This window comes from Oncorhynchus mykiss, chromosome 16 (genome assembly GCF_057628025.1).
Source record: "Oncorhynchus mykiss isolate SJ-2025 chromosome 16, ASM5762802v1, whole genome shotgun sequence".
In the NCBI taxonomy this organism is placed as follows: Eukaryota; Metazoa; Chordata; class Actinopteri; order Salmoniformes; family Salmonidae; genus Oncorhynchus; species Oncorhynchus mykiss.
Genome location: NC_143037.1, coordinates 67,712,501 through 67,740,000, shown reverse-complemented (window position 1 = coordinate 67,740,000; position 27,500 = coordinate 67,712,501). Strand labels below are relative to the sequence as shown.

The 27,500-nt window shown below is 45.7% G+C and overlaps 2 protein-coding genes and 1 pseudogene across 2 annotated transcripts in view; 2 read left to right on the top strand and 1 right to left on the bottom strand.

Annotated features, from left to right (window-relative positions):
• LOC149976968 (uncharacterized) overlaps positions 1 to 9,750 on the top strand; it is a 9,831-nt pseudogene extending 81 nt beyond the window's left edge.
• Positions 1 to 27,500, bottom strand: part of cacna2d3a (calcium voltage-gated channel auxiliary subunit alpha2delta 3a) — a 324,461-nt gene that overhangs the window by 32,526 nt on the left and 264,435 nt on the right. The window contains exons 27-29 of the mRNA XM_036947559.2: positions 11,235 to 11,296; positions 11,078 to 11,122; positions 10,062 to 10,124 (exon numbers count right to left, since the gene is read on the bottom strand). Of these exons, the coding sequence (XP_036803454.1) occupies positions 10,062 to 10,124; positions 11,078 to 11,122; positions 11,235 to 11,296 (170 nt within the window). The remainder of the gene's footprint in view (positions 1 to 10,061; positions 10,125 to 11,077; positions 11,123 to 11,234; positions 11,297 to 27,500) is intronic.
• lrtm1 (leucine rich repeat transmembrane protein 1) overlaps positions 20,397 to 27,500 on the top strand; it is a 7,875-nt gene continuing 771 nt past the window's right edge. Inside the window, exons 1-4 of the mRNA XM_021566949.3 lie at positions 20,397 to 21,487; positions 23,315 to 23,705; positions 23,804 to 24,009; positions 26,580 to 27,500. The exon at positions 26,580 to 27,500 is cut by the window's right edge and continues 771 nt beyond it. Coding sequence (XP_021422624.3) covers positions 21,481 to 21,487; positions 23,315 to 23,705; positions 23,804 to 24,009; positions 26,580 to 27,073 — 1,098 coding nt within the window. The 5' untranslated portion in view covers positions 20,397 to 21,480 and the 3' untranslated portion in view covers positions 27,074 to 27,500. The remainder of the gene's footprint in view (positions 21,488 to 23,314; positions 23,706 to 23,803; positions 24,010 to 26,579) is intronic.

The following is a 27,500-nucleotide window of genomic DNA, read 5'->3' as shown; positions in this document are numbered from 1 at the left end:
AATGGCAGGGGACAAGCACCCCTTCTGAGAGGTGGTCGTGGGCCTCGTTTGAGAGGTGTGGGGGAACGTGGTAGAGGACAAGGCCACGGACCAAGCACCCCTTCTGAGAGGTGATCGTGAGCCTCGTTTGAGAGGTGTGGGGGAACGTGATAGAGGACAAGGCCACGGACCAAGCACCCCTTCTGAGAGGTTGTCGTGGGCCTCGTTTGAGAGGTGTGGGGGAACGTGGTAGAGGACAAGGCCACGGACCAAGCACCCCTTCTGAGAGGTGGTCGTGGGCCTCGTTTGAGAGGTGTGGGGAACGTGATAGAGGACAAGGCCACGGACCAAGCACCCCTTCTGAGAGGTGATCGTGAGCCTCGTTTGAGAGGTGTGGGGGAACGTGATAGAGGACAAGGCCACAGACCAAGCACCCCTTCTGAGAGGTTGTCGTGGGCCTCGTTTGAGAGGTATGGGGGAACGTGGTAGAGGACAAGGCCACGGACCAAGCACCCCTTCCGAGAGGTTGTCGTGGGCCTCGTTTGAGAGGTATGGGGGAACGTGGTAGAGGACAAGGCCACGGACCAAGACAGCGGCAGCAACAGCAAAGAGTGTCCAATGAAACCCAAGCAATAGTTGTAGACTATGTCGTAAATCATGGCATGACAATGACTGAGGCAACTGCAATGATTCAACCAAACCTCCGAAGATCAACCGTGGCCTCAATCATCAGAACTTTCTGCAATGAGAACCGGTAAGTCTTCAGCATGCAGTAAACATTAGGCTACTCTCAATTGTCAAATGACTGTATACTGTATGCCAATGTGTACCACAGAGTAGGTGATGTGACTAAATGTGTTCTTACTGTAATTTTCACCTGCAGAATGGAGACTCAGCCAAATAGGGGAGGCAGAGGCAAAATTCTGACTGACCAACAAGAGCGGGCTGTGGTCAATTTGGTTCGGGCCAGAAATTATATTCGCCTTACAGAAATTTGACAGCACATCTTGGCCATGAAGACATGTTCAACAATGTGGAAGCCATAAGTTTGCCGACTGTTGCACGCATGCTGAAAAGGCACCAGGTGTCTCCAAAACAACTATACTGTGTGCCTTTTGAAAGAAATGCAGACAGAGTGAAGTAACTGAGGACTGAGTATGTTCAGGTATGTTCAGTTTCAAGATTCCTGTTGTGAAGAATTTACCAAAAATTCTATATCATTTTAGTCAGTAATTGTCTTTCCAAAATATATTTTAAGAAGGTGATGGAGCTGGATGCTGATGAAAGCCATCACAAATTCCTCTTTTTGGATGAGGCAGGCTTCAACCTGACCAAGACAAGGAGGAGTGGTTGGAATTTCATTGGCCAGCGGGCAACCATCCAAGTACCTGGACAACGTGAGTCCAACAACATGTGTGCGGCTATATCGGAAGATGGTGTGGTGAGACGCAGACCTCGTATTGGATCATATAATGCAGCTCTCCTTGTAACCTTCCTTGATGAGCTAAATCAGGTCTGTAGAGCTGATGGCGTGACCTATGTCATTGTGTGGGATAATGTCAGGTTCCATCATGCTCAAATGGTGCAAGCATGGTTTCAGGCCCATCCACAATTTACCACCCTGTACTTACCCTCATACTCTCCTTTCCTTAACATTATTGAGAATTTTTTCTCCACATGGAAGTGGAAGGTATATGATAGGAGCCCTCACGAACAAGCCACCCTTCTCCAGGCCATGGATAACGCATGCTATGACATCATGGCAGACCAGTGTCAGGCCTGGATTCGCCATGCCCAAAGATTCTTCCCAAGATGTTTGGCTAATGAAAACATCCATAGTGGTGTGGATGAGAACCCGTGGCCAAATCCACAAGACAGGGTTGTAGGAAATATAGCCCAGTAATTAAGCCTTTGTTTTGCTTTTTACAGTAAGCCAGGTGAGGAACACTGCAGTGATGTTTTACAGTAAGTCAGGTGAGGAACACAGCAGTGATGTTTTACAGTAAGCCAGGTGAGGAATACTGCAGTGATGTTTTACAGTAAGCCAGGTGAGGAACACAGCAGTGATGTTTTACAGTAAGCCAGGTGAGGAATACTGCAGTGATGTTTTACAGTAAGTCAGGTGAGGAACACTGCAGTGATGTTTTACAGTAAGCCAGGTGAGGAACACAGCAGTGATGTTTTACAGTAAGTCAGGTGAGGAACACAGCAGTGATGTTTTACAGTAAGTCAGGTGAGGAACACAGCAGTGATGTTTTACAGTAAGCCAGGTGAGGAACACTGCAGTGATGTTTTACAGTAAGTCAGGTGAGGAACACAGCAGTGATGTTTTACAGTAAGCCAGGTGAGGAATACTGCAGTGATGTTTTACAGTAAGTCAGGTGAGGAACACTGCAGTGATGTTTTACAGTAAGCCAGGTGAGGAACACAGCAGTGATGTTTTACAGTAAGTCAGGTGAGGAACACTGCAGTGATGTTTTACAGTAAGCCAGGTGAGGAATACTGCAGTGATGTTTTACAGTAAGTCAGGTGAGGAACACTGCAGTGATGTTTTACAGTAAGCCAGGTGAGGAACACTGCAGTGATGTTTTACAGTAAGCCAGGTGAGGAACACTGCAGTGATGTTTTACAGTAAGCCAGGTGAGGAACACAGCAGTTGACATTTTACTGTCATTTTTGTATTTTTTGTAGCTAATTATTTTTGCTTTGATTTAAAGAAACCTATGTTGTGATTTTATTTTATTTTGTCAATACACTTCAGGTTTTGTTCAGTGATTCCACTGTGTCTGTAGTATTCTCTCTACTAGTCATTTTACAGTGATGCATTTATACAGTGCCTTTGCGACCTTTTGCCACATTTCAGGCGTCAAACATAAAGATATAAAACTGTATTTTTTTGTGAAGAATCAACAACAAGTGGGACACAATCATGAAGTGGAACGACATTTATTGGATATTTAAAACTTTTTTAACAAATCAAAAACTGAAAAATTGGGCGTGCAAAATGATTCAGCCCCCTTAAATTAATACTTTGTAGCGCTACCTTTTGCTGCGATTACAGCTGTAAGTCGGTGGGGTATGTCTCTATCAGTGTTGCACATCGAGAGACTGACATTTTTTCCCATTCCTCCTTGCAAAACAGCTCGAGCTCAGTGAGGTTGGATGGAGAGCATTTGTGAACAGCAGTTTTCAGTTCTTTCCACAGATTCTCGATTGGATTCAGGTCTGGACTTTGCCTTGGCCATTCTAACACCTGGATATGTTTATTTTTGAACCATTCCATTGTAGATTTTGCTTTATGTTTTGGATCATTGTCTTGTTGGAAGACAAATCTCCATCCCAGTCTCAGGTCTTTTGCAGACTCCATCAGGTTTTCTTCCAGAATGGTCCTGTATTTGGCTCCATCCATCTTCCCATCAATTTTAACCATCTTCCCTGTCCCTGCTGAAGAAAAGCAGGCCCAAACCATAATGCTGCCACCACCATGTTTGACAGTGGGGATGGTGTGTTCAGCTGTGTTGCTTTTACGCCAAACATAACGTTTTGCATTGTTGCCAAAAAGTTACATTTTGGTTTCATCTGACCAGAGCACCTTCTTCCACATGTTTGGTGTGTCTCCCAGGTGGCTTGTGGCAAACTTTAAACAACACTTTTTATGGATATCTTTAAGAAATGGCTTTCTTCTTGCCACTCTTCCATAAAAGCCAGATTTGTGCAATATACGACTGATTGTTGTCCTATGGACAGAGTCTCCCACCTCAGCTGTAGATCTCTGCAGTTCATCCAGAATGATCATGGGCCTCTTGGCTGCATCTCTGATCAGTCTTCTCCTTGTATGAGCTGAAAGTTTAGAGGGACGGCCAGGTCTTGGTAGATTTGCAGTGGTCTGATACTCCTTCCATTTCAATATTATCGCTTGCACAGTGCTCCTTGGGATGTTTAAAGCTTGGGAAATCTTTTTGTATCCAAATCCGGCTTTAAACTTCTTCACAACAGTATCTCGGACCTGCCTGGTGTGTTCCTTGTTCTTCATGATGCTCTCTGCGCTTTTAACGGACCTCTGAGACTATCACAGTGCAGGTGCATTTATACGGAGACTTGATTACACACAGGTGGATTGTATTTATCATCATTAGTCATTTAGGTCAACATTGGATCATTCAGAGATCCTCACTGAACTTGTCATGTACTGTCATGTTGTGTCTTGTCTCTGTCCTTTCCCTTCACCCTGTCTCCCTCTGCTGGTCGTTGTTAGGTTACCTTTTCTCCCCCGCTTTCCCCCAGCTGTTCCTTGTCTCCTCTTGACTACCTCGTCACCCCTTCTCCCACCTGTTCCCCTTTTCCCTCTGATTAGTCCCCTATATCTCTCTCTGTTTTTGTTCCTGTCCTTGTCGGATTCTTGTTTGTTGTGTTTCATGCCTGAACCAGACTGTCGTCATGTTTGCTGTAACCTTGTCTTGTCCTGTCGGAATCTGCCGGTCCGTCTGAGCCTACCTATGTTTGGTAATTAAAGAAGCTCTGTTTAAGTTAATTCGCTTTTGGGTCCTCATTCACGCACCGTAACAGAAGAATCCGACCAAGAATGGACCCAGCGACTTCGGATCCTCTCCACTCAGCCGTCGGGATCCAGGGAGCGATGCTAGGCAGACACGAGCAGGAAGTGTCTGCTGCTCGACATGCCGTTGAGACCCTGGCCACCCAAGTCTCCAACCTCACAGAACAGGTTCACCATCTCCGCCTCGATCCACCGGCCACTTCCAGGGCTTTCGAATCTCCGGAGCCCAGAATCAATAACCCGCCGTGTTACTCTGGGGAGCCCACTGAATGCCGCTCGTTCCTCACCCAGTGTGATATTGTGTTTTCTCTCCAGCCCAACACTTACTCCAGGAGCACTGCTCGTGTCGCCTACGTCATATCTCTCCTTATTGGACGGGCTCGTGAGTGGGGCACGGCAATCTGGGAGGCAAGGGCTGAGTGTACTAACCAGTATCAGGACTTTAAGGAGGAGATGATACGGGTTTTTGATCAATCTGTTTTTGGGAAGGAGGCTTCCAGGGCCCTGTCTTCCCTATGTCAAGGCAATCGATCCATAACAGACTACTCTATTGAGTTTCGCACTCTTGCTGTCTCCAGTGGCTGGAACGAGCCGGCCTTGCTCGCTCGTCTTCTGGAGGGTCTCCGCGCAGAGGTAAAGGATGAGATTCTCTCCCGGGAGGTTCCTTCCAGCGTGGATTCCTTGATTGAACTCGCTATTCGCATTGAGCGACGGGTTGATCTTCGTCACCGAGCTCGTGGAAAGGAGCTCGCGCTCTCCGTCGCTCCCCTCTCCGCATCACTACCATCTTCCTCTGCCGGCTCGGGTGCTGAGCCCATGCAGCTGGGAGGTATCCGCATCTCGACTAAGGAGAGGGAACGGAGAATCACCAACCGCCTCTGTCTCTATTGCGGTTCCGCTGGTCATTTTGTCACTTCATGTCCAGTAAAAGGCCAGAGCTCGTCAGTAAGCGGAGGGCTACTGGTGAGCGCTACTACTCCTGTCTCTCCTTCAAGATCCTGCACTACCTTGTCGGTCCATCTACGCTGGACCGGTTCGTCAGCTTCCTGCAGTGCCTTAATAGACTCTGGGGCGGAGGGCTGTTTTATGGACGAGACCTGGGCTCGGGAACATGACATTCCTCTCAGACAGTTAAAGGAGCCCACGGCCTTGTTCGCCCTGGATGGTAGTCCTCTCCCCAGGATTCAGCGTGAGACGCTACCTTTAACCCTCACTGTTTCTGGTAATCATAGTGAAACCATTTCTTTTTTAATTTTTCGTTCACCTTTTACACCTGTTGTTTTGGGCCATCCCTGGCTAGTTTGTCATAATCCTTCCATTAATTGGTCTAGTAATTCTATCCTCTCCTGGAACGTCTCTTGTCATGTGAAATGTTTAATGTCTGCTATCCCTCCTGTTTCCTCTGACTCTTCTTCACAGGAGGAGCCTGGTGATTTGACAGGGGTGCCGGAGGAATATCACGATCTGCGCACGGTGTTCAGTCGGTCCAGGGCCACCTCTCTTCCTCCACACCGGTCGTATGATTGTAGTATTGATCTCCTTCCGGGAACCACCCCCCCCCCCCCGGGGTAGACTATACTCTCTGTCGGCTCCCGAACGTAAGGCTCTCGAAGATTATTTGTCTGTAGCTCTTGACGCCGGTACCATAGTCCCCTCCTCCTCTCCCGCCGGAGCGGGGTTTTTTTTTGTCAAGAAGAAGGACGGGTCTCTGCGCCCCTGCATAGATTATCGAGGGCTGAATGACATAACAGTGAAGAATCGTTATCCGCTTCCTCTTATGTCTTCAGCCTTCGAGATCCTGCAGGGAGCCAGGTTTTTCACTAAGTTGGACCTTCGTAACGCTGACCATCTCGTGCGCATCAGGGAGGGGGACGAGTGGAAGACGGCGTTTAACACTCCGTTAGGGCACTTTGAATACCGGGTCCTTCCTTTCGGCCTCGCTAACGCTCCAGCTGTCTTTCAGGCATTAGTCAATGATGTCCTGAGAGACATGCTGAACATCTTTGTTTTCGTTTACCTTGACGATATCCTGATTTTTTCACCGTCACTCCAGATTCATGTTCAGCACGTTCGACGTGTCCTCCAGCGCCTTTTAGAGAATTGTCTTTTTGTGAAGGCTGAGAAGTGCACTTTTCATGCCTCCTCCGTCACATTTCTCGGTTCTGTTATTTCCGCTGAAGGCATTAAGATGGATCCCGCTAAGGTCCAAGCTGTCATTGATTGGCCCGTCCCTAAGTCACGCGTCGAGCTGCAGCGCTTTCTCGGCTTCGCGAACTTCTATCGTCGTTTCATCCGTAATTTCGGTCAGGTGGCAGCTCCTCTCACAGCCCTTACTTCTGTCAAGACGTGCTTTAAGTGGTCCGTTTCCGCCCAGGGAGCTTTTGATCTCCTCAAGAATCGTTTTACATCCGCTCCTATCCTTGTTACACCTGACGTCTCTAGACAGATCGTTGTCGAGGTTGACGCGTCAGAGGTGGGCGTGGGAGCCATTCTTTCTCAGCGCTCCCTCTCTGACGACAAGGTCCACCCATGCGCGTATTTTTCTCATCGCCTGTCGCCGTCGGAACGTAACTATGATGTGGGTAACCGCGAACTGCTCGCCATCCGGTTAGCCCTAGGCGAATGGCGACAGTGGTTGGAGGGGGCGACTGTTCCTTTTGTCGTTTGGACTGACCATAGGAACCTTGAGTACATCCGTTCTGCCAAACGACTTAATGCGCGTCAGGCGCGTTGGGCGCTGTTTTTCGCTCGTTTCGAGTTCGTGATTTCTTATCGTCCGGGCTCTAAGAACACCAAGCCTGATGCTTTGTCTCGTCTCTTCAGTTCTTCAGTAGCCTCCACTGACCCCGAGGGGATTCTCCCTGAGGGGCGTGTTGTCGGGTTGACTGTCTGGGGAATTGAGAGGCAGGTAAAACAAGCGCTCACTCACACTCCGTCGCCGCGCGCTTGTCCTAGGAACCTTCTTTTCGTTCCCGTTCCTACTCGTCTGGCCGTTCTTCAGTGGGCTCACTCTGCCAAGTTAGCCGGCCACCCTGGCGTTCGGGGTACGCTTGCTTCCATTCACCAGCGTTTTTGGTGGCCCACCCGGGAGCATGACACGCGTCGTTTCGTGGCTGCTTGTTCGGTCTGCGCGCAGACTAAGTCCGGTAACTCTCCTCCTGCCGGCCGTCTCAGGCCGCTTCCTATTCCCTCTCGACCGTGGTCTCACATCGCCTTAGATTTTGTCACCGGACTGCCTTCGTCAGCGGGGAAGACTGTTATTCTTACGGTTGTCGATAGGTTCTCTAAGGCGGCTCATTTCATTCCCCTTGCTAAGCTTCCTTCTGCTAAAGAGACGGCACAAATCATCATCGAGAATGTTTTCAGAATTCATGGCCTTCCGTCAGACGTCGTTTCGGACAGAGGTCCGCAATTCACGTCTCAATTTTGGAGGGAGTTTTGCCGTTTGATTGGGGCTTCCGTCAGTCTCTCTTCCGGCTTTCACCCCCAGTCTAACGGTCAAGCAGAACGGGCCAATCAGACTATTGGTCGCATCTTACGCAGTCTTTCTTTTCGCAACCCTGCGTCTTGGTCAGAACAGCTCCCCTGGGCAGAATACGCCCACAACTCGCTTCCTTCGTCTGCGACCGGGCTATCTCCTTTTCAGAGTAGCCTCGGGTACCAGCCTCCGCTGTTCTCATCTCAGTTCGCCGAGTCCAGCGTCCCCTCCGCTCAGGCTTTTGTCCAACGTTGCGAGCGCACCTGGAAGAGGGTCAGGTCTGCACTTTGCCGTTATAGGACGCAGACTGTGAGGGCTGCTAATAAGCGTAGAACTAAGAGTCCTAGATATTGTCGCGGTCAGAGAGTTTGGCTCTCCACTCAGAACCTTCCCCTTAAGACGGCTTCTCGCAAGTTGACCCCGCGGTTCATTGGTCCGTTCCGTATTTCTCGGGTCATTAATCCTGTCGCAGTTCGACTTCTTCTTCCGCGATACCTTCGTCGCGTCCACCCGGTCTTCCATGTCTCCTGCATCAAGCCCGTCCTTCGCGCCCCCGCTCGTCTTCCCCCCCCCCCCCCCATCCTTGTCGAGGGCGCACCCATCTACAGGGTCCGTAGAATTTTGGACATGCGTCCTCGGGGCCGTGGTCACCAGTACCTCGTAGATTGGGAGGGGTACGGTCCTGAGGAGAGGAGTTGGGTTCCCTCTCGGGACGTGCTGGACCGTGCGCTGATCGAGGATTTCCTCCGTTGCCGCCAGGTTTCCTCCTCGAGTGCGCCAGGAGGCGCTCGGTGAGTGGGGGGGTACTGTCATGTACTGTCATGTTGTGTCTTGTCTCTGTCCTTTCCCTTCACCCTGTCTCCCTCTGCTGGTCGTTGTTAGGTTACCTTTTCTCCCCCGCTTTCCCCCAGCTGTTCCTTGTCTCCTCTTGACTACCTCGTCACCCCTTCTCCCACCTGTTCCCCTTTTCCCTCTGATTAGTCCCCTATATCTCTCTCTGTTTTTGTTACTGTCCTTGTCGGATTCTTGTTTGTTGTGTTTCATGCCTGAACCAGACTGTCGTCATGTTTGCTGTAACCTTGTCTTGTCCTGTCGGAATCTGCCGGTCCGTCTGAGCCTACCTATGTTTGGTAATTAAAGAAGCTCTGTTTAAGTTAATTCGCTTTTGGGTCCTCATTCACGCACCGTAACAGAACTTCTGGAGAAAGTTTGCTGCACTGAAAGTAAAGGGGCTGAATAATTTTGCACGCCCAATTTTTCAGTTTTTGATTTGTAAAAAAGTTTGAAATATCCAATAAATGTTGTTCCACTTCATGATTGTGTCCCACTTGTTGTTGATTCTTCACAAAAAAAATACAGTTTTATATCTTTATGTTTGAAGCCTGAAATGTGGCAAAAGGTCGCAAAGTTCAAGGGGGCCGAATACTTTCGCAAGGCACTGTATGTAGTACCATAATGAGACAATGTTTCACATATCTTGTACTACAATATTTAATGATTGTACGAACAACTACACAGTGAAACTTTCAGTATCTTGTGTGTGGGTGATCTAAATGAATCTTCCTATGGTATTTCATGATAAATGTGTTATTTGAACCAATGATTCTGCAAGTGCAAGGTTTCTTTAAAGATATGAATGCACAATGCAATGTTTTGAACATTGGACAGCCTGTGTTACAAGTGATGACCGTTTTGAGATTTGTGTCTAGTTTTGAAAAATGGCCACAAGGTTCTGTAATTAGTGCCAAAGTGATTGTTAAAAACTGTAACATCATATGATGCGAAACGCAGCACACCGGCTGTATTTCTGTATTTTGAAAGTTATACAGTATATCTTGAAAACATGCTGACATGCAAAACATTTTTGGGACTATGTCAACAATAGACTAATGAAACAAACACCAAAATATACTTTTTGGGTGGAGTTTTCCTTTAAGACATACAGACAACAGTACAGTGGGATAAGAGCCCACCTTATCTGTGATCCATCATCTCTCCAGACATACACACAGACAGAGAGACAGTGCAGTGTGAGATTTAACATCTTACCAGAGAGTAGTCCTCTGCAACCAGGATGAAGCCATTGTTGTCTATCAGGTAACAGTTGATGTTCTGAAGAGGAGGCAGAGAGGGGAGAGGAGGAGGAGAGAGGAGAGATGAGGAGGACAGAGAAGAGAGAAGGGGATGTCATCATCAAGTAAATATAGCAGAAGGAGAGGAAGAGGAGACAGAGGAGAGAGGAGGAGGATGAGGAGTGAGGAGAGAGGAGAGAGGAGGAGGATAATGAGAGATGAGAAGGATGAGGAGAGATGAGGAGGATAAGGAGGATGAGGAGATAGGAGAAAAGAGGAGGATGAGGAGAGATGAGGAGGATAAGGAGGATGAGGAGATAGGAGAAAAGAGGAGGATGAGGAGAGATGAGGAGGATAAGGAAGATGAGATAGGAGAGAAGAGGAGGGCGAGGAGAGAGGAGAAGGATGAGGAGAAAGGAGGAGGATGAGAGAGGAGGATAATGAGAGATGAGGAGGATGAGGAGAGATGAGGAGGATAAGGAGGATGAGGAGATAGGAGAAAAGAGGAGGATGAGGAGAGATGAGGAGGATAAGGATGATGAGAAAGGAGAGAAGAGGAGGGCGAGGAGAGAGGTGAAGGATGAGGAGAAAGGAGGAGGATAAGGAGGATGAGGAGATAGGAGAAAAGAGGAGGATGAGGAGAGATGAGGAGGATAAGGAAGATGAGATAGGAGAGAAGAGGAGGGCGAGGAGAGAGGAGAAGGATGAGGAGAAAGGAGGAGGATGAGAGAGGAGGATAATGAGAGATGAGGAGGATGAGGAGAGATGAGGAGGATAAGGAGGATGAGGAGATAGGAGAAAAGAGGAGGGTGAGGAGAGATGAGGAGGATAAGGATGATGAGATAGGAGAGAAGAGGAGGGCGAGGAGAGAGGAGAAGGATGAGGAGAAAGGAGGAGGATGAGGAGAGAGGAGGAGTATGAAGAGGAAGGGAGAGGAAGAATAACATGTTTACAGTAAGTGAAGTTCTAGTAGAGTGAAGTCATCCAACTCACCTCATTATCACAGCTTATAGAACATCTCCCATCCAACGCTGCACACTGCAACACAATACAATAATGTGAGATACACACTTTCTATTTACACAAGCATCATGTGTTGTTATCATTGTTGCCTAAGTTTGGGTGCTTATGTGCGTGTGTGTGTGTTTACCTGTCGGCTGGCTGTCCAGAACTTCCTTTGGAAAAACTCCAGCTTCATCTGGATCCCCACAGCTGGAAGAGAGGAGACAGCACCACGTTGACATTATGGCCCCAGAACTGTGTCTGTATACTCTCCTGTCTGTGTGTTTCATTGTGATTCTGTGTGTGTGTGTTTGTGCATTTTTTTTCTCTCTCTCTGTGTGTGTGTGTGTGTGTGTGTGTGTGTGCGTGTGTGTGTGTGTCTGTGCGCGCGTGTGTGTGTGTATGATTTGTTGGACAGCGATGTCACAACTACACACCTCCCTGCAGAAGGGACATTACAAACACCGGAGCAGCTTCAAAGAACAGCAGGAACTCCTATGTATTTGCTAAAACACTAATGTTTATGACTCACTCTGGGGGGGATCCAAGATTGAGGAGTGTGGCTTTAAATTGGGTCAGGCACTGACTTAGAAGAGTGAAATGTTTTCTGAGACACCAATATGGCCATGGGACAGTGGGATAGTGTTGAGGTTAGTTAATGTCAGTAACCTTGGTAGAAAGACAGCTTTAGGCTGTGATATCTCACTGTGAAAAGCCTGTTAGGGCCTGTCTATCTGTGAACATGCAAAGCAGTGTGTGTGTGTGTGTGTGTGTGTGTGTGTGTGTCTGCATGTGTGTGTGTGTGTGTGTGTGTGTGTGTGTGTGTGTGTGTGTGTGTGTGTGTGTGTGTGTGTGTGTGTGTGTGTGTGTGTGTGTGTCCATGCGTGTATGTGTCAACACGACAGTCTCTATGAACCAATGTCCAAAAGCAACATTTACCCATGGCCATGGCCATGACTCAAACCAAACCCTCTGTCTCTCCGTGTCCACACTAAATCCATCCCACGTGTCTGCCTGCCCCCACGTCTTTTTCCCCCTAAAAAAAGGTGCTATCTAGAACCTAAAAGGCTTCTTTGGTTGTCCCCATATGAGAACCCCTTGAAGAACCCTTTGGTTCCAGGTAGAACCCTTTTGAGTTCCATGTAAAATCCTTTACACAAAGTGTTCCATTATGGGGACAGAATAAGAACCCTTTTGGAACTCTTTTTTTCTAAGATTGTAGATAACATACTGGAAGTATAGAGCTGCTCACACAGCGGGTAGCTAGACACACAGCGGGTAGCTAGACACACAGCGGGTAGCTAGACACACAGCGGGTAGCTAGACACACAGCTGGTAGCTAGACACACAGCGGGTAGCTAGACACACAGCGGGTAGCTAGACACACAGCCGGTAGCTAGACACACAGCGGGTAGCTAGACACACAGCGGGTATCTAGACACACAGCCGGTAGCTAGACACACAGCGGGTAGCTAGCCACACAGCGGGTAGCTAGACACACAGCGGGTAGCTAGACACACAGCGGGTAGCTAGACACACAGCCGGTAGCTAGACACACAGCGGGTAGCTAGACACACAGCGGGTAGCTAGACACACAGCGGGTAGCTAGACACACAGCCGGTGGCAAGACACACAGCGGGTAGCTAGACACACAGCGAGTAGCTAGACACACAGATCTGGACAGAATTCCAGCCGGGAATCAAATCCCTGGCATGGAACATGGAATGTGTGAGCTGTCTCAGAGACAGCCAAGGCAGGATCTATGGATTTACCACAGCCCCTCCCTCACTCCACCATCCTGCCCTTCTTTCTCTGCTGTTACACCCCCACCCCTGACCCACTCCTGCTGTTCTCCTCAGGTGTTCATAACATCACAGGAGACTGCCATGTTAACAGGAGGCTTTGTAACCAGAGAAAAGCTATGTTTCACCCTGATATTTGACCAGAGAGGGAGGGAGGAGGAGCATCAAGATGGAGGATTGCTAGCCACATACGGTTCTGTATGGTTTCTATAACACACACTTAACATGCTCACTCACACAAGCAAAAGGTATTTCACGATCTGAGAAAAAACATTCTGTTACCTCATACCTCATACCATCATGTCATTAATGGCTGTCAAGATTTTTAACCAGGAAACAAAATGTGACCATCCATGTCTGTAGGTGTGTGTGTGTGTCTGTGTGTGTGTGTGTGTGTGTGTGTGTGTGTGTGTGTGTGTGTGTGTGTCTGTGTGTCTGTGTGTGCGCGTGTGTGTGCGTGTGTGGATCTAGGTCAGGTTTGTATTTTGTGCTCTTCTCATGCTCCTGTGAACACGCCAGAGTCAAACTGACTCACAATATGGCTGGAGGCATGTGGAAGGGATGTCACACACACACACACACACACACACACACACACACACACACACACACACACACACACACACACACACACAGACCCAGCAAAGAGGAACAGGTGCAGTTTATCTCGTCAGAAGCATAGTCTTTCAGCGACTGGGTCAGAAGCGGGGTGGGAAGGGTCTAATTTAAGATGTTGGGCAGCAATAATACAAACACCCACACTGAGCAACATGGTGGGGCTAATCACTGAAGACTGAAAAAACAGAATAATGACAAATGAGTGCTTCACGTGAAAAAAAAGAAGATGAATGAATCAATGAATGAATGAATGGCGTGACATGACATAGTAGATGAGATGACTTGTGGCAGGGAAAAAAGAAAGGAAAACAGACAACTAATCTGATGTTATTTGAATAGAAAATTCATTTGGACGGCTTAGGGATTTCCACTTTCCTGTGTGTGTGTGTGTGTGTGTGTGTGTGTGTGTGTGTGTGTGTGTGTGTGTGTGTGTGTGTGTGTGTGTGTGTGTGTGTGTGTGTGTGTGCGTGTGTTTAGAGAGACAGTAGAGAGGGCCCGACATTAAACCAGTCAGATTCCTAGCCTACCAAAATGGTAAACAGATCAGTCAGGTACAGGGAACATGACAACCTGGTTCCATACAGCTACAGGGAACATGACAACCTTATTCAAAAACATCTACAGGGATCTTGACTTCCTGGTTCAAAACAGCTACAGGGAACATGACTTCCTGGTTCAAAACAGCTACAGGGAACATGACATTCGGGTTCAAAACTTTTTCAGGGAACATGACTTCCTGGTTCAAAACAGCTACAGGGAACATTACAACATGGTTCAAAACAGCTACAGGGAACATGACATCCTCGTTCAAAACAGCTACATGGAATATGACAACAGGGTTCAAAACAGCTACAGGGATCAAGACAACCTGGTTCAAAACAGCTACAGGGATCAAGACAACCTGGTTCAAAACAGCTACAGGGATCAAGACAACCTGGTTCAAAACAGCTATAGGGAACATTACAAGCTTATTCAAAACAACTACAGGGAACATGACATCCTGGTTCAGAACGTCCCATGATTATGACTCTAACAAATCTAAGAATGTTAGTGCCTGTGTCATATGTATGTAGCTCACTGCACAGGGGCATATATAAGCCCTGCATGCCACTCTCTCTCTCTCTCTCTCTCTCTCTCTCGCTCTCTTTCTCTCTCTCACACACACACACACACACATGCAAACACACAAACACACACTGTGCTGTCAGAGAGAAGCAGTGATTTAAAAGCAAAGTGGTGAGTTTGCCTTAGAGCGTATCTTCACTACAATCCCAGCACATGAGAAATCAGTTCAGAAAACACAAGATCACTAGTGAAATAACATACAGAGGATATTCAGCTGAAAGACGGCAACAGTCTCACAGTATCCAAGCCTCCTACTGTACATGGTGTCTACTGAGAGTTGCCATGCACTGAGAGGGTTTGAATCAGCTGCCGGTCAACTTTATTTGGTTGTGATAAAATGATAGTCCTGTCAGTGTTTTTATATTGTGTGTGTGTGTGTGTGTGTGTGTGTGTGTGTGTGTGTGTGTGTGTGTGTGTGTGTGTGTGTGTGTGCGCGCGCTGTAAGTGGGTCATGGAAGGTGTGTATGGGGATTAAGTAATTTTAATCTCTTTTATAGCTCCCCTGTAGTGCAGTCAGAGGGGGTATGCAGTATGCAGTATGCAGTCAGAGGGGGTATGCAGTATGCAGTCAGAGGGGGTATGCAGTATGCAGTCAGAGTGGGTATGCAGTCAGAGGGGGTATGCAGTATGCAGTCAGAGGGGGTATGCAGTCAGAGGGGGTATGCAGTCAGAGGGGGTATTTATTATGTAGTCAGAGGGGGTATTTATTATGCAGTCAGATGGGGTATTTATTATGCAGTCAGAGGGGGTATTTATTATGTAGTCAGAGGGGGTATTTATTATGCAGTCAGATGGGGTATTTATTATGCAGTCAGAGGGGGTATTTATTATGTAGTCAGAGGGGGTATTTATTATGCAGTCAGAGGGGGTATTTATTATGCAGTCAGAGGGGGTATTTATTATGTAGTCAGAGGGGGTATTTATTATGTAGTCAGAGGGGGTATTTATTATGCAGTCAGAGGGGGTATTTATTATGCAGTCAGAGGGGGTATTTATTATGCAGTCAGAGGGGGTATTTATTATGCAGTCAGAGGGGGTATTTATTATGCAGTCAGAGGGGGTATTTATTATGTAGTCAGAGGGGGTATTTATTATGCAGTCAGATGGGGTATTTATTATGCAGTCAGAGGGGGTATTTATTATGCAGTCAGAGGGGGTATTTATTATGCAGTCAGATGGGGTATTTATTATGTAGTCAGAGGGGGTATTTATTATGCAGTCAGAGGGGGTATTTATTATGTAGTCAGAGGGGGTATTTATTATGCAGTCAGAGGGGGTATTTATTATGCAGTCAGAGGGGGTATTTATTATGCAGTCAGAGGGGGTATTTATTATGCAGTCAGAGGGGGTATTTATTATGTAGTCAGAGGGGGTATTTATTATGCAGTCAGATCGGGTATTTATTATGCAGTCAGAGGGGGTATTTATTATGCAGTCAGAGGGGGTATTTATTATGCAGTCAGAGGGGGTATTTATTATGTAGTCAGAGGGGGTATTTATTATGCAGTCAGAGGGGGTATTTATTATGCAGTCAGAGGGGGTATTTATTATGCAGTCAGAGGGGGTATTTATTATGTAGTCAGAGGGGGTATTTATTATGCAGTCAGAGGGGGTATTTATTATGCAGTCAGAGGGGGTATTTATTATGCAGTCAGAGGGGGTATTTATTATGCAGTCAGAGGGGGTATTTATTATGTAGTCAGAGGGGGTATTTATTATGCAGTCAGATGGGGTATTTATTATGCAGTCAGAGGGGGTATTTATTATGCAGTCAGAGGGGGTATTTATTATGCAGTCAGAGGGGGTATGCAGTCAGAGGGGGTATTTATTATGCAGTCAGAGGGGGTATTTATTATGCAGTCAGAGGGGGTATTTATTATGTAGTCAGAGGGGGTATTTATTATGCAGTCAGGGGGGGTATTTATTATGCAGTCAGAGGGGGTATTTATTATGCAGTCAGAGGGGGTATTTATTATGCAGTCAGAGGGGGTATTTATTATGCAGTCAGAGGGGGTATTTATTATGCAGTCAGAGGGGGTATTTATTATGTAGTCAGAGGGGGTATGCAGTCAGAGGGGGTATTTATTATGTAGTCAGAGGGGGTATTTATTATGCAGTCAGAGGGGGTATTTATTATGCAGTCAGAGGGGGTATTTATTATGTAGTCAGAGGGGGTATTTATTATGCAGTCAGATGGGGTATTTATTATGCAGTCAGAGGGGGTATTTATTATGCAGTCAGAGGGGGTATTTATTATGCAGTCAGAGGGGGTATTTATTATGTAGTCAGAGGGGGTATTTATTATGCAGTCAGAGTGGGTATTTATTATGTAGTCAGAGTGGGTATTTATTATGTAGTCAGAGTGGGTATTTATTATGTAGTCAGAGGGGGTATGCAGTCAGAGGGGGTATTTATTATGCAGTCAGAGGGGGTATTTATTATGCAGTCAGATGGGGTATTTATTATGCAGTCAGAGGGGGTATTTATTATGTAGTCAGAGGGGGTATTTATTATGCAGTCAGATGGGGTATTTATTATGCAGTCAGATGGGGTATTTATTATGCAGTCAGAGGGGGTATTTATTATGCAGTCAGAGGGGGTATTTATTATGCAGTCAGAGGGAGTATGCAGTCAGAGGGGGTATTTATTATGCAGTCAGAGGGGGTATTTATTATGCAGTCAGAGGGGGTATTTATTATGTAGTCAGAGGGGGTATTTATTATGCAGTCAGAGGGGGTATTTATTATGCAGTCAGAGGGGGTATTTATTATGCAGTCAGAGGGGGTATTTATTATGCAGTCAGAGGGGGTATTTATTATGCAGTCAGAGGGGGTATTTATTATGCAGTCAGAGGGGGTATTTATTATGTAGTCAGAGGGGGTATGCAGTCAGAGGGGGTATTTATTATGTAGTCAGAGGGGGTATTTATTATGCAGTCAGAGGGGGTATTTATTATGCAGTCAGAGGGGGTATTTATTATGTAGTCAGAGGGGGTATTTATTATGCAGTCAGATGGGGTATTTATTATGCAGTCAGAGGGGGTATTTATTATGCAGTCAGAGGGGGTATTTATTACGCAGTCAGAGGGGGTATTTATTATGTAGTCAGAGGGGGTATTTATTATGCAGTCAGAGTGGGTATTTATTATGTAGTCAGAGTGGGTATTTATTATGTAGTCAGAGTGGGTATTTATTATGTAGTCAGAGGGGGTATGCAGTCAGAGGGGGTATTTATTATGCAGTCAGAGGGGGTATTTATTATGCAGTCAGATGGGGTATTTATTATGCAGTCAGAGGGGGTATTTATTATGTAGTCAGAGGGGGTATTTATTATGCAGTCAGATGGGGTATTTATTATGCAGTCAGATGGGGTATTTATTATGCAGTCAGAGGGGGTATTTATTATGTAGTCAGAGGGGGTATGCAGTCAGAGGGGGTATTTATTATGCAGTCAGATGGGGTATTTATTATGCAGTCAGAGGGGGTATTTATTATGCAGTCAGAGGGGGTATTTATTATGCAGTCAGATGGGGTATTTATTATGCAGTCAGAGGGGGTATTTATTATGCAGTCAGAGGGGGTATTTATTATGTAGTCAGAGGGGGTATGCAGTCAGAGGGGGTATTTAATATGTAGTCAGAGGGGGTATTTATTATGTAGTCAGAGGGGGTATTTATTATGTAGTCAGAGGGGGTATGCAGTCAGAGGGGGTATTTATTATGTAGTCAGAGGGGGTATTTATTATGCAGTCAGAGGGGGTATTTATTATGCAGTCAGAGGGGGTATTTATTATGCAGTCAGAGGGGGTATTTATTATGCAGTCAGATGGGGTATTTATTATGAAGTCAGAGGGGGTATTTATTATGTAGTCAGAGGGGGTATTTATTATGTAGTCAGAGGGGGTATTTATTATGTAGTCAGAGGGGGTATTTATTATGTAGTCAGAGGGGGTATTTATTATGCAGTCAGAGGGGGTATTTATTATGCAGTCAGATGGGGTATTTATTATGCAGTCAGAGGGGGTATTTATTATGTAGTCAGAGGGGGTATTTATTATGCAGTCAGAGGGGGTATTTATTATGTAGTCAGAGGGGGTATTTATTATGTAGTCAGAGGGGGTATTTATTATGCAGTCAGAGGGGGTATTTATTATGTAGTCAGAGGGGGTATTTATTATGCAGTCAGAGGGGGTATTTATTATGCAGTCAGAGGGGGTATTTATTATGCAGTCAGATGGGGTATTTATTATGCAGTCAGAGGGGGTATTTATTATGTAGTCAGAGGGGGTATGCAGTCAGAGGGGGTATTTATTATGTAGTCAGAGGGGGTATTTATTATGCAGTCAGAGGGGGTATTTATTATGCAGTCAGATGGGGTATTTATTATGCAGTCAGAGGGGGTATTTATTATGTAGTCAGAGGGGGTATGCAGTCAGAGGGGGTATTTATTATGTAGTCAGAGGGGGTATTTATTATGTAGTCAGAGGGGGTATTTATTATGTAGTCAGAGGGGGTATGCAGTCAGAGGGGGTATTTATTATGTAGTCAGAGGGGGTATTTATTATGCAGTCAGAGGGGGTATTTATTATGCAGTCAGAGGGGGTATGCAGTCAGAGGGGGTATGCAGTATGCAGTCAAGGGGGTATGCAGTATGCAGTGAGAGGGGGTATGCAGTCAGAGGGGGTATGCAGTCAGAGGGGGTATTTATTATGCAGTCAGCGGGGGTATGCAGTCAGAGGGGGTAGTAAGATAGTTAGTAAGATAGTAAGATGTGTACATGAAAACAAAACACAGCTTGACACAACACTAATCAGTAATTTTAAATATTTCCTGACATCCCTCATATCTCATTAAACTAACGAGAGCTCTAGTAAGAACATATCAGCAGCACATCCAAGTGTTGTTGACAAATGTAGTCTTTTCATTTTAAAACATTTCCACCACTATATCTGACCTGTGAAATAGTATTGCTAACACATACAGTATATACTGTATGCCATCTAGCAGACTAGTGACTTACAGTGCATAGCTTTTACCTACGGGTGGTCCCAGGAAGTAAACCCTCTATCCAGGCATTGCATGTGTCATGCTCTACCAACTGAGCTTCAGACGACCAGATGTAATTGCTAAACTTCAAAATCCAGAGAATTACATTCATGTGGTGTCTATCCATATTCAATCCAAATCATTTGGACACTGCGGGGCTATCCATAACCGACTGCAACATTGTGTGTGTGTGTGTGTGCATGTGTGCGTGTGTGTGTTTGCGTTTGTGTGAGTGTGTGCGCGCGTGTGTACCTGCGTGTGTGTGATAACCTCACTGAAGCCGACCTCTGGCTGTTGTAGTGAAGCATCTGCTGAAATAAATTCACTAATTATAAGCTTGTTATATAAAGAGCTTGTGAGCAGCATGAGAAACGCTGTGAACCCTGTTACAAGATGAAGGGATGAGAGATGGATGAAGGAGGGATGAAATGTGGGAGGGAGGGAGGGAGGGAGGGAGGGTCATCAGCTTTTGTGCTTAAATAACACCCATTATTCAAAATGATTTCCTCATTTAGCTCAATCTGTGTCTTTCTCTCTCCTTCTCTATCTCCTGCCTGCCTTCCTATGCTTCATCTGAGCAAGAGAGGCAATCTTTTACAATCCTTTTACATGCAAACTCCTCTTACACACGCATATCACAAAAGCTTAACATCCATGCTGTGTGTGTATGGGTGTGTAAGTTTGCTTGTACGTGTGTGTGTGTGTTGTGGCTGAGGGCATGTTCGGCAAGCCTTTCTGCCTGCGGCTCAAGCGTAATGTCATCAGAGCCAGACGAACAAGCATGTATGACTGCGTGTATAAGTATGTAGGTGTGTATGTGTGTTTGTGTGTGTGTGAGCGTACAGTGTTTTAAAAAAGGCACAGCTGTCCACTGTGAGATGACACACCGTCATCCTCAACACAACATGCTTCACTGGAGAGAGAGAAAGAGCGAGAGAGCGAGAGAGCGAGATAATTTGTATTGTTTATTTCAGTATTGTATATTATCTACCTCACTTGCTTTGAAAATGTTTACATATGTTTCCCATGCCAATAATGCCGATTGAATTTAATTGAATTGCATTGAGAGAGAGAGGAGAGGATTAGATTGAGAAAGAGTAACGAGTGATATAGAAATCAATATATAATACGGATATGTTTTTGAAGAAGGGATAGTGAGTGAGAGAGGAAGAGAGAAGACAGAGAGAGGAAGAGATAGAGTGAGAGAGAGAGAGAGCGAGAGAGAATAACCAGACATGTGAGTGAACAACCAAGCTGGCCAATGAGACAGATCCAGAGAGAGAGAGGGAGAAAGAGAGAGAGAGAGAGAGAGATACATATATATATATAGAGAGAGAGAGTCAGTCCAGTGCTGTTATTCCCATGCTTGCTAGCTGGCAGTGGAGGCTACTGCTCTGTTCTGATCTCTCTGCTCTGATGGGGTTTACCACCCATAGAGTCAGGGCTTGGGGTCCTGAGGGCACTGAGTGCTTCTGTCGCTGATCCCTGACCCCTTCTATTCCTCCCTCCCACTGGGCATTGCTCTACCATACCAAACCTTTACAACTTACCAACGTAGCTGTGGCTGCTAATGCATGCTATCCGACGGCTAAGGATCGAACCTCAACGAGAAGGCTAACTGGACAGCTCATGGATTGCTAACAGACTGCTAATTGGAAGCTAACCAGAACTGAACAAGAAGCTACACGGACTTCTAATCAGGCTCTAACTGGACTGCTAAAGGATCAGTAACCAGCTTTCAGCCACCTCCGCCGCTCTCCGCTCACCCAAGAACGACTGACCTGGCCAGGGGACAAGAAGCTAATATGACAGGTAAGAGAACGAGTGGAACAGATAACAGATACATGGAACACTGGAGCGTCAGCAGGGCTACTGTTAGAGGAAATCTGACAACTCAATAACTCAACAGTATGATTCTGTCTAATAACTATGTCGTGGCAATATTATCGTCACATTGTCATTATGTCTTTCTGTGTGTTGTGTGTGTGTGTGTGTGTGTGTGTGTGTGTGTGTGTGTGTGTGTGTGTGTGTGTGTGTGTGTGTGTGTGTGTGTGTGTGTGTGTGTTGAGTAAGTGGCGTAAAGTAACTAAGTTAAAATATGTTGAAGAAGTACTGAAGATGTTTTTTGTTCAGTACTTTACTATTTATATTTTTAACAACTTTTAACTTTTTACTCCACGACATTCTTAAAGACAATTTGTACTTTTTACTCCACGACATTCTTAAAGACAATTTGTACTTTTTACTCCACAACATTCTTAAAGACAATATGTACTTTTTACTCCACGACATTCTTAAAGACAATATGTACTTTTTACTCCACGACATTCTTAAAGACAATATGTACTTTTTACTCCACGACATTCTTAAAGACAATATGTACTTTTTACTCCACGACATTCTTAAAGACAATATGTACTTTTTACTCCATACATTTTCCCTGACACCCAAAAGTACTCACTACATTTTATATTCTCAGGCAGGACAGCAATATGGTCCAATTCCCACACCTATAAATATAACGTGTTGTCATCCCTTCTGCCTCTGATCTGGCGGACTCACTAAACACAAACACTGTGTTTGTAAATGATCTGAGTGTTGGAGTGTGCCCCTGACTGTCCATAAAATCATTAAAAAACAAGAAAATCGTACCATCTGGTTTGCTTAATATAAGGAATTTGATGTATAACATACTTTGTACTTTTACTCAAGTACAAAAATGTAGTACTTTTTCCACCACTGTACTTAAGTGCATTTAAAACCAGATACTTTTAGACTTTTACCCAAGTAGTATTTTACTCAAGTATGTCAATGAAGTACTTTTTCCACCACTGGTAAGTCATGTGGTACATGACATTCATGTGAGTCATTTGTGCTTTACCTGAGGCGTTGGTTGGTACCCTCCTCCAAGTTCACAAATAATTACCCTCTCTGACAAGCTCTCTGCACAGCTGGAGAGAGAGACCACGAGATCACACTGATACCTCCCCTTTCACCTTGTCTGATACTATTACAACTCAACTCTGGTGTCTATGAGGAGTGTTGCCAGGCTGCTCTCAGAGTATCACATCTACCCACCGTATCCCCTCTCAGATCCTGACACTATAAATATCACTATGTCCCAGACCAAATAGACACAGGAAGTTATTTCAATGAGGCCCGCAGAGGATCAAATACCCAATATCTGGTGTGTGTGTGTGGTTGTGTGTGTGTGTGTATGTGTGTGTGTGTGTGTGTGTGTGTGTGGTTGTGTGTGTGTGTGTGTGTGTGGTTGTGTGTGTGTGTGTATGTGTGTGTGTGTGTGTGTGTGTGTGTGTGGTTGTGTGTGTGTGTGTGTGTGTGTGTGTGTGTGTGTGTGGTTGTGTGTGTGTGTGTATGTGTGTGTGTGTGTGTGTGTGTGTGTGTGTGTGTGTGTGTGTGTGTCAGACCTTGGGAAGAAGATATGTATCTCTTCTTTGAACTAAAGAAACCTTCAGATTTAAAGAGTTAAATATTTATGGTTGTTTCACAATTGACTATAAAGTGTGACTGTAAAGTTGTTTGTGTGAATAGGTGTGTATCTGATCTCTCTCTCTCTCTCTCTCTCTCTCTCTCTCTCTCTCTCTCTCTCTCTCTCTCTCTCTCTCTCTCTCTCTCCAGCTGTTGTAGTAGTATCTATCCTCCTCTCCCTCCTCCTCCCTCTATCCCTCTCCTGTCCTAAGGGTTGTGTCTGTGACGGCCGGACGAAAGTCGTCGATTGCCGAGGGCGGGGCTTATATGACATCCCTCGCCATCTCCAACCCGACACTCTAGAACTCCATCTCCAAGACAACCGTATCCGAGGGCTGGTTTCCATGGCATTCCGAGACACGCCCCTGCTGCGTGTTTTGGACCTATCCAATAACTCCATCACGTCTGTGTCTCCCTCTACACTACTCGGTCTGAGAGGGCTACAACGTCTCAGTCTGGCCAGTAACGCCCTGAGAGAACTGGACAGAAGACTGCTAGGGCCAATACGATCTCTATCACACCTAGATCTGTCCCACAACAGGTACCCATACAATCTCTATGAGATGATAAATATCTTGTACCCAATCACTCTCCCACCTCCACCAGTTGTATCATTGACCTCCTCTGTTCTGTGCCCAGTCTGACGGGTCTGCCTGGTGCTATGGGGGAGAGCCTGAGGAACCTGTCCCAGCTAGGGCTAGCCCACAACAGGCTGCAGCGGCTGGACAAGTCCCTACTGGAGAACCTGGAGGGCCTGGGTCATCTAAGCCTGAAAGGGAACCCCTGGAGGTGTGACTGCCAGGTCATAGGCCTCAAACTGTGGCTGGAGACCTTCCTCTTCAGAGGTGAGGACGGATGGATGGATGGATGGACGGATGGATGGATGGATGGATGGACGGATGGATGGATGGATGGATGGAAGGACGGATGGGGGCCAGTTGAGTCATGTGGATGGGGTTTAAGCAGCCTGTGAACTAGTTACAACCAATGGCATAAGTACAGTTTCACAGTTCCAGAGTTTTACCAGCTATCCTCAAAGCTGGCAACACATGTCACCATCCCTCACTGCTTACAAAACATGCTATTGACCTCTACTGAGAATGAGGACAGGGACAATGCATGTGCACATACATACGGTACACAGACCCACACCCACTCTGAGCCAAAAACCCCATTATGCAAATCTGTAATCAAAACATGTAATACCCCTCCTCCAGTGCCACATTGCGGATTAAGCTAAAACTGTCGTCCAATTAGCAAAGAGAGTGTGTGTGCACCCATGTGAATGTGTGTGTGGTTTATCATGTTATTTTTATCAGATAAGTAATGTGTGGGTAATGTAATGTCACAGCTGATCCCTGTGGTGCCACAGTCTGGACCCAGCAACAGGAATGTGGCTGAATACAGATGTAGGATCATAATTTGATAACCCTGTTACAGGAAAGCTTTTATGCAATGAAGGAATTGTAAAACTCCTCGTGTATTTGAGGTTTAAAAAGTATTTTGAAGTTTGAAATTTCCACTTTGAAATGTCAGACTTGATTTTTCTTTCTGAAAAAATGTATCAACCCATACGAAAACAACTATTATTACAATCCACATAATAATTCACATTTCCAGTTGCTGCAGGATGATTTCCTACTGTAGCAAACTGGCTCAAATCAAGATCCTACATCAGTATGAGCATGCTAACCACTGGCACATGCACCTCAAATACAAAGAGTGAGAGAACAGAAGGGAGGAGGAGAGAGGGGAACTTTGTTTGGTTATTCCTCCTCATGTAATGGCTGGTGTAGTGTGAATGTGTGACTGTAGTGTTAACGTGTGTGGGGGCGGGATGAATGTACCTGTCAGTCTGTTGAGCTAATGGACAGATGCATTATAAACAGAGGAATAAAAAGATGAGCATGGCTATGAATTCCTACAATCAGTTCAGAACGCATCATCGCCATCTCTCAGATGCAGATGAATTAAGATCAGGCCTAACGAATGAATGTAATCATAAGGAAAAAACTGCTGACCATCCCTGTCAGAAAGATAAACACACAAACACAACACACTCATCAGAGGACATGTGTGGCTAAGTACAAATGCTGTCACACACTCAACCTACATACAACTAATTTCCCTTTGTAAAGGCCATCCAATCTGAAAGTTATAATAATATAATTATAAAGTTATAATATAATGAGTACATCTACAGAGAGAGAGAGAGAGAGAGAGAGAGAGAGAGAGAGAGAGAGAGAGAGAGAGAGCAGGATAGAGAGAGAGAGAGAGAGAGAGAGAGAGAGAAGACAGGCTATGTGCTCACTGCCCACAAAATGAGGTGGAAACTGAGCTGCACTTCCTAACCTCCTGCCCAATGTATGACCATATTAGAGACACATATTTCCCTCAGATTACACAGATTCACAAAGAATTCGAAAAAAATATCAAATTTTGATCAACTCCCATATCTACTGGGTGAAATTCTACAGTGTGCCATCACAGCAGCAAGATTTGTGACCTGTTGCCACGAGAAAAGGGCAACCAGTGAAGAACAAACACCATTGTAAATACAACCCATATTTATGTTTATTTATTTTCCCTTTTGTACTTTAACCATTTGTACATTGTTATAACACTGTATATATATATATATATATATATATAATGTGACATTTGTAATGTCTTTATTGTTTTGAAACGTCTGTATGTGTAATGTTTACTGTTAATTTTTATTGTTTATTTCACTTTTGCATATTATCTACCTCGCTTGCTTTGGCAATGTTAACACATGTTTCCCATGCCAATAAAGCCCTTGAATTGAATTGAATTGAATTGAGAGAGAGAGAGAGAGAGAGAGAGAGAGAGAGAGAGAGAGAGAGAGAGAGAGAGAGAGAGAGAGAGTGAGTAGGAGAGAGAGAGAGGGGGAGGAAGAGAGAGAGAGAGAGAGAGAGAGAGAGAGAGAGAGAGAGAGAGAGAGAGAGATAGAGAGAGAAGGTTATATCCTGACTATTAACTTGTCTACCATGCTCTTTACTGCCTCATATTTGAATGTTCAGTCATTAACAGAATCAGGACACACTCGTTAAGTCGGGTCATTTCATCTAAAAAATAAATTAAGTTCCTCTGGTAATTACTATCTCAGATCTCAGGTAGCCTTATTCAGGTCAGTGCTAGCTACTGTGATTAAAGGTAATTGTGACAGGAAGTGTCATTGCATGGCTGTTCTCAACAAGTGACAACACACGGACATAGAGTCAGTCATCACACTTGTACTGCCTGTTTACTCCCTAGCATTAGAACCATAGCATGGAAAACACCTGCAGCAGTGGTATTTTATATAGCAGAAAGGTTTAAGGCATTCAGGGTTTCTATTGATATAATAACCTCCCTCCCTCTCACCACCATCTCACTCTCTCTCCATTTCCAGGTGGAGTGGTGGATGAGGTCTCCTGCTCCAAACCAGAGGAGATGAAGGACAAAGATCTCCAGAATGTTCCCTACCAGCTCTTCCATTCCTGCATGACCACCAGCTACAACTACCTGTTCTCCAACATACACCACCTGGAGTCTGACAGGTCCAACAGGGGTCACACCCACGGCAACACACACGGCAATGGCAACCCGCACGGCCCCCTGGGAATAGGGGAGGGGTATGGAGGAGGGGGAAGTGGTCTCCCTGAGTGCGAGCCCAAGCAGAGACCTCGCCCGGTGAACCTGCGTCATGCCATCGCCACGGTGATCGTGACTGGCGTGGTGTGTGGCATCGTGTTGATGATGATGCTGGCTGCAGCGGTGTACGGCTGTGCCTACGCCGCCCTCATGGCCAAGTACCAGCGGGAGCTGAAGAAGAGTGAGGAGACGAGTAAGGGCGATCACGGCAGCGCGGACGAGAAGGAACCACTGGAGAACGCTATCGCCTAGACGATGGGATTGAGTGAACTGTGAACTTTAACCCACAAACTTTGAATCTGTAACTTTGAACCCTGTACCTGAAACTACTGTCATAGGTGTGTGTGTGTGTGTGTGTGTGTGTGTGTGTGTGTGTGTGTGTGTGTGCCCTGACTTAAAACTCAAATCTTCAGCTTAAACTTTAACCTCTAGTCCCATGGACTAAACTGGGACCTGACCCAAAACCCATCATTCATACCTGGTCTACACCTTAACCAGAGGACAGGACAGCACATATCAACCACTGCTGGAGAAAGCCATTGCCTGTGACAGGTTTTGTTGGTATCAATAGTTAACCTCATAGTGAAAGTTGTAATGTTATTTTCCAACACAACATACCTCCATGTTGTCCCAAAACTACTAAATGCAAATAAGAGAAGTACAGACCATATCTACTGAG